Source organism: Orycteropus afer, unplaced genomic scaffold (assembly GCF_000298275.1).
Source record: "Orycteropus afer afer isolate SDZICR_OR568_19922 unplaced genomic scaffold, OryAfe1.0 scaffold00200, whole genome shotgun sequence".
Taxonomy (NCBI): domain Eukaryota; kingdom Metazoa; phylum Chordata; class Mammalia; order Tubulidentata; family Orycteropodidae; genus Orycteropus; species Orycteropus afer.
In genome coordinates, this window is record NW_006921787.1 from 5,273,773 (window position 1) to 5,281,461 (window position 7,689).

The window sequence follows — 7,689 nt, forward strand, 5'->3', positions numbered from 1 at the left end:
GGGGCCGACTCGACGGCACATAACAACAACAACAACAATAAAAAATATAAAACATCATTATATGGAATGCACACATATTGTATATAATATGTAATTTTCCTTTTATTTATATTTTAATAACATAAATCTGTTTTTCAAATAATATATATAAAATTATAGATTCACAATAGATTATAACTATCTAAAACCAAAGTATATGGAGTTTTTAAAACTAAATCTGAAATAAAAATCTTAGATTAACCGATAAAACATGTTTCCAAAGCCAAACAAAACTCATGCCATTAAATCAATTTGACTCACAGCAACCCCTCCTTGGGTTTCTGAGCTGATATCTCTACAGATGTAGATTGCCCAATCTTCCTTCCAAGGAGTGGCTGGTGGGTTTGAACTGCCAGCCTTCTGGTTACCAATCAAATTCCTTAGGTGCTATACCACCAGAGATCCTAGAACATATTTAAACAGAAAATAAAAATAATAAATTATGCAATATATATTAGCAACATGTGTAGAAGTATTTTGTTATTTAAGCATGGTTTTTATCATTGTTGTTTTTTCAGCTCATTGGTTCTGTCATTGCCTTTATTAATCTATTGTTACATTATATTTTGACATAATAAATCATGTTGATAAGGTTCAGCACATTGAGTCTGCAACCTACAGCAGCTATAATGAGATACTTAATATCATGGACTTAATGAACAGCCAGACTTTCCTCTATAGGGAATTAGTATTCAGGTTGATTCCTTTTGAAATCCGTCTTTGGGTCTAAGAACATATCCTTAGACAAATTTATTTTATTTAAAACTTTGGGTAAAATATAAGTTGATAAAACATCTCTTTGACCCTTTGAAAATCTGTTAGTTTTTTAAAGTAATTTGCAAGTAGTATTGTGCATAAGACCAAAATCCCCTAGATGATGCAAGCAGTTAAACACTGATCTACTAGCAGAAAATTTGGTGGTTCACAATCATCCAGAGACTCCCTGAAATACAGGCCTGGCAATTTGTTTCCAAGAGATAACAGCCTTAAAAATCTTATGGAGCACAGTTCTACTCTGCACCCACCAGGGCGCTATTAGTAGGAATCTACTCCAAGGGCCTCAAAAACAACAATGTATATTACTGTACTAGTTCACTCATCCAGAGTTCTGTTTTTATTCAACACTATCGATTCTAAAAATATCCAAATATAATTGTTCTTGTTGTTAGGTGCCATTGAGTTGATTTTGACTCTTAGCCATCCTATGTGACTGAGTAAGGAGCTCTGGTGGCCTTGTGGAAGACATATTGCTGCTAACCAAAAGGAGGTTGGTGGTTCAAAAGCACCAGTCACTCCTTGGGAGAGAGATGAGGCAGTTTGCTTCCACAAAGATTTAAAGCCTTGGAAAACCTATGGAAGTCACTATGAGTTGTAATTGTCTCTATAGCAGGAGGTTTTTTTTTTTTTTTTTTTTTTTTTTTTTATGTGATTGAGTAGAACTGCATCATAGGGTAATCTTGGATACAATTTTTAATGGAAGCAGATTTCCAGGTCTTTCTCCTGTGAAACTGCTGAGTGGCTCTTACCTACCAACCTCTAGGTTAGCAGCTGACAGCTTAACTATTTGTCCCACCAGAGCTCCTTATCTAAACCTAGAGATAGGGACAAAATCTGCCTTAACATACAAGAGACTGACTTGAAGAACAAACATTAAAATCAATTCATTTGGTCTCGGGTCAAGATATGAATTGATTTTTATTTATAATGCTGTGAGTAGTATGTTTTCTTAAGAAAGTATGTTTCTTAAGTAGTATGTTTTCTTAACAATTAGTTGGGGGAGTTAGTAAAAAGTAACACATTAATTAAGAATTCTGACAACCCACTACTTAATAATTTAGGAGGAAAAGGACAAGCTCAGAAGTACATGCAATATCATATTGTTTTATGTGACATGTTTAAGGATGAGTTTGCATTGTGCTGTTTAAGACAGTGGTGCATTATATAATTATTTAAGAAAGAATGCTTTCAAATATTTTTAGAATAAAAAACTCTGACACACAAAAGCCATTAATGTCAATAGCCTAACGAAACATGTCTGTGAATCATCTCATTGGTTAGTGAACCTACCTCAAATAAATAGACAGCAGTTTAAAGTATTAACAAATTACCTTATGAAATAAGCTTTATTAACAAATATATGTTTTTAATTATATTCATATCTTTCTTTTTAAATTTAGATTATCAGGATTTCAGCTACCCTCCTCTATAGTGAGCACAGGATCTATTCTCACTCTCTGGTTCACGACAGACTTTGCTGTGAGTGCCCAAGGTTTTAAAGCCCTGTATGAAGGTAGGTGATTTACCACGTTCTAGACATTAGATGATCTCACATATGCTAGTTTGGACTGAAGATTTTGCATGGAAATATTAAGTACTGCTATTTCAGGTGAGGTTTAATTGTGTAAGCATTTTATGTGGGTGTGCAGTATATAGATCACTAGATAATACAGTGTTATAATTGTCAAATTTTCTAACAGAAAATATATGTTTTCCATTTGTCTTTACTGGTTGAACTTTTCTAGATGGGGTATTTTCAACAAGTAGTGAATATAAGCTAAAAACATACCATTCTATGAAAAGAGTTCATGTAGAAGTGTTCTCAAAATTGTTGTGGAGCAGTAATAGTGTTTAAATAAAGAGTTTTTAGTAAAGTTGGAATTTTTAATTGTGAAAATTTTTTGGCTTTATTGTTTGGTTTTTGATAGGTGTAGGGTTTTGCCTGGGTTTTGTTTTTATGTTTCTAGATTTTGTATGTAGATATCGGTGGAGTCTTGCCATAATTATTGGATTATCTTTTGGTAGAAATGAAGAAAAAAATAACAGAGTTCAACCTTTGAGACAAAATTTGATACAGCAGATGATTTCATGTATTATCTTTTAAGAACCTGTACTAGTAGTATTTAAAAATAAATGTATGAGGTGTATCTCTTTAGTTAGTCTTGTTCCAAATAAATATTTCAAAATTTTCTTTCACATATAATACAAGAGCTGCTACTTTTATGTAATTAAACTACTTAGCCTTTTAGTTAAGAAAGGCCAATGAGTAAGAGTATGAACCAAACTCTTTTTACAATACATAAAATTTACTTTGGATGTCATTCTCTGCTAAGTCACCTCCAAATCAGTTCTTATTTGGAAAACTTAGTGCCCTTGGGCAAAAATCATTCTTTGTAAAGTTAAAATCTATAAGTAGCTGGTGCAGCGGAATTTAACTACAATGCTATTACCAGACACTTTACAGATAAAATGTTCTTTTTGCACAGATATATAAACCAACTAATTTATCCTTTCATTTAAAGTTACACCCAGAATGATGCTCAGGATTGTGTACTATTATGACTCTAATATCGTTTAGGCCAATACTTCTGCAAATAAAACAGCATCATTGGCCTGAAAAATATTCATCATCTTTTAAGATAATTACCAGCTACCATGGGCTAATTTAATCTTTGAGAAATAATAGACAGATTTAAGACTAGTGGGTGTTGTTAGCTTTCCATTTTGTTATCTCTCTCTACTACTTCCCCTAAAAACTGAGTTTTCATAATGACTTTTTTGCTTGACATTACAAAAGTACCTCTGAAGCAACCCATACTAGCTCCCTGTGAAATACACCTTGATAATGGACATATATGAAATTTACCTAGAAAATAGATAATCCCTCAACATTTTAGAAACTTTTTTTAATTTTCTCCTTCTCCTGACAAAAAGTTGTTACATTTATAAATATGCTATTTCCCTGGAATCCTTGTGATTAATGTTGTGGAAACTGTTGATGCTTTTACCAAATGTGTCACCTTGTCTAATAATTTTGGGCATTTCCTGGTATTACTGGCTGTTATGATGGTATAATGAAAAATAACTCATGAGATTTTGTGTGTTAGAAAAATATTTATTGGTTATTCAAAAAAAACAACAGAGAAAATGACTAGAAAAGTGAGTACAAAGTGAGTTATGCTTGTAGGTAGAGATATTTTTTTGTCAGAAAAAAATAAAATTCTACCCAAAATTTAATATCTATCTCTATGTTAACATAGTTCTCTATTAGATAAATTAATTTGAACTATCTGGGAAAAAAATAACTAATTATAGTGTAAACTGAAGATAAAGACTAGAGAACTTATCTGGGTGAGAGTAAATATTTCACTGCAGGCATCTACATTTATCAATAGTCATCTCTAACTTACTAAAGGAATGCTGTAGGGGAATAAGACATAATATTTTTTACTGTAAATCAAGATTGTGGATTAAATATGAAAATACACCTATTCAAATATACTTAGAGTAGAACCAATGATAATTAGTGGAAAAATATCTAAAATTGTTTTGACACCAGATTATTCTCCTTTTCATAATTCAAATATTCTTCTTTCTCACTGCTTTTTATTTTGAAGAAAATATCCATCTAGGAATATATATAAAACAAATAATATAATAATTTTTATGTGTATCAAAGAATTCTAAGGAAAATTAAATATGGAAATGAAATAATAAATCAACTTTATAAAACACCCCAAGCATTTCAAATAGTCTATAAACAAGACTGTTTTTTTACAATTAAAATGGAGATTATTTTGGTATTATAAGATCAAAGGGCACTTTTCTGTTCAGATTCATTGACTTGAATTTGGGAAACTTGTTAAATTTTTAAAATCAGTACAGTTGTGATAACCCTGGTAAGAAATGTTATCTGGGCACTGAACTCTACTGTTTTCTGGCAGTACTTTGGAATAGATATTATTTGTATAAATTAAAGTATTTGATGAGTCTGGAAACAATAAATTAAAATATTCTAATTAATGTCTTTAGTAATGAAACGTAACCCTGGAAATCAAATGGAAACATTTAAAAACTTCTTGCAAATATTGTTTACATAATTGACTTTCTGAGTAGGGATACTTCAAGGTCTTTGCAAGTAAGTTTATAGATTGTTGGTTGAAATTAACATTTTAATTGACAAATACAGAATAGAATGGAATTACTGATTTAATAGAGTGTTCTTGTGTAGTTATATTTCACTGTTTCCATCATTGTGAACCAAAGAATTTGTCCAACTCTTGCACATTTATGACAGAAACCCCTGCTTTACATTGAGAAACCCATACCATACCCATTGGCATCAAGTTGATTTTGACTCATAGTGACTCTATAGAATGGAGTAGAACTGTCTTTTAGGGTTTCTAAGTCTATATGTCTTTATGGAAGTAGACTGTCATATCTCTTTGTGGAATGGCTGATGGGTATGAACAGCAGAACTTTCAGTTAGCAGCAGAGCATTTAACTACTGTATCACTAGGACTACTACACTGGCAAAGATTGTTTTCAAAATTCCTATAGGATACCAATAAAGAAGCATTATATAAATTAGTGATATCCTTGATGCCTCAGTGGTTAAAGAGTTAGGCTGCTAACCAAAAGGTCAACTGTTTGAAAAAATCAATATTCTTTATTTTCTGTCATCAAGCTTCCTCCTATTCTAAGAAAAAAAAAACAAATGATCTAGTAATTCTAAAACCTGGCATGAGGCTAAGACATGGCAACCAATTAGACTTGAGGACATTATGAGAGAACATAGCAACTTGTTAAGAGTAATCTAGAGACTACGCTCCAAAGATGTCACTCTGATGCACTTTTCGTTTCTCTTCCTAGGTTTAAAAGGGAATGACTTTATTTTCCAATGTTTTTCCTTATTATTGCAAAACTAGACTATATCAGAAACATTAGTAAAGATATGATGAAAATTCTTGCACTCAAAAGAAAGATATGAAAGATATGGCAGTCTGTTTCTGTAAAGACTACTGCCTTGGAACACTTATGGGGCAGTTGTACTCTGTCCTATATTGTCTCTACGAGTTGGAATGGACTTGACAATTTTATCGTTAATTATTTATCACTATTTAGATTGATGCTTTAGATTTTTTTTTTTTTTTTTTTTGATAGTTAAGTTTTCCTAGAACATGTTTGCATTTTCATAATCTGGTATTTTGTGAGAAATAGAATATTTGTATATTGTTGTTGTTGTTGTTATGTGCCATCGAGTCGGCCCCGACTCATAGCGACCCCTCCTTGGGTTTCCGAGGCAGTATCACTACGGAAGTAGGATTGCCCAACCTTCCGTGACTTATATTTAGCATAGTGCCTAAGCCACTTGACTGCTGGTTTCAACCAACCAGAAGGCTGGCGGTTCAAACCCACCAGGTACTCCTCAGAAGGAATGTTTCACAATCTAGTTCCACAGTGATACTGCCTCAGAAACCCAAGGAGGGGTCGCTATGAGTCGTTCTGACTCGACAGCACATAACAACAACAACATTTAAATAGAACATGCCAAATCTTTGAATCAAAATAATGACTCCAATATTTTTTGCTTAGAATCAATACTTTCATTTTGCTTAAACATTCTCAGCTTGTGCTGTGTGATAAAACACTCTTAGTTAAGAAGCAGATTTTGTTTTAGGCAATAGGCAAAGATTTTATCTATGAGGTGGTAGAGTTTTAAAAGAAATAAGAATAAAAGCATATGCATTTTTTGCTACAAATGTTTATATTTGTGGTAATCAAATTGGCAAGGCAAGTAAAGGTCAATCAGATTTTTGGTTAAAACAAAGATGGTAAGAAATGGTAGGAATTTATTCTCAAAAGCACCATTTTAAATATGCTGGCTGATAATGGAAATGTAGAGAATAAAATATTTTGATAATGCAATACTAATTTTACATATGTCAGCTTCCCAGAGTATCTTGTTTGAGTAAGTGTTGTGTCTGAAATCTGTAAGAATCAGAAAATGTCAAAATGTATGAATAAATCCTGGAGATATAGCAAGGAGGAACCCTACGTTATTAAATAGTGAAATTTGCTTGTGGCAGGAAACTATGTATCATACAAAATAAACAGCTCATTAGTTGGAGTGGAAAAAGCAATTGCCCATGAAGATGTTCTAAGGAACTCCCGTGGGTTATAAAATGTTCTTCCAAAGGAATCCTTCACTTTTATGTTTGCCTTGTCCTAAAAATCATTCATGCTGTCAATTGTAACATATTTTGCTAACTAAGAACATGTTATATTAATGAATAATAATAATATCTATTGGGAGCTCTGGTGGCGTAGTCCCTAAGGCATGTGACTGCTAACTAGAGGGAAGGTGGTTCAAACTCACCAGCTACTCCTTGGAAGAAAGGTTGGGCAATCCACTTCCATAGTGATACCACCTCGGAAACACAAGGAGGGGTAGCTGTGACTCGTATCTGACTCCACAGCAGTGGGTTTGGTTTTGGTTTCAATAATATATATTATGCGCACTAAGAACAAACATACACACGAAACCAAACTCCAAATTCACTGTCATTGATTTGATTCCAATTCATAGTGATTCGTATTGAGTTTCCAAGACTGTAAATCTTTATGTAAGCAGACTACCTCATCTTTCTTCTGCAGAGCATCTGGTGGGATCAAACCACTAACCTTTCAGTTAACATGCAAATGCCTTAACCACCACATTGTGAGTACATTGTGTGGGCGTTGTGAATACATCACCAGAAGTCTCTAATATATATGTGGTGTTGTTGTTGTTTGCCATGGAGTAGGCCCCGACTCATAGCGACCCCTCCTTGGGTTTCCCAGGCAGAGCTCCTAATATACATGTAGGCTTGT

At 33.0% G+C, this 7,689-nt stretch overlaps 1 protein-coding gene across 1 annotated transcript in view; it reads left to right on the forward strand.

Annotated features, from left to right (window-relative positions):
• LOC103203108 (CUB and sushi domain-containing protein 1-like) overlaps positions 1–7,689 on the forward strand; it is a 988,038-nt gene that overhangs the window by 377,643 nt on the left and 602,706 nt on the right. Inside the window, exon 3 of the mRNA XM_007948070.1 lies at positions 2,217–2,329. Within this exon, the coding sequence (XP_007946261.1) occupies positions 2,217–2,329 (113 nt within the window). The remainder of the gene's footprint in view (positions 1–2,216; positions 2,330–7,689) is intronic.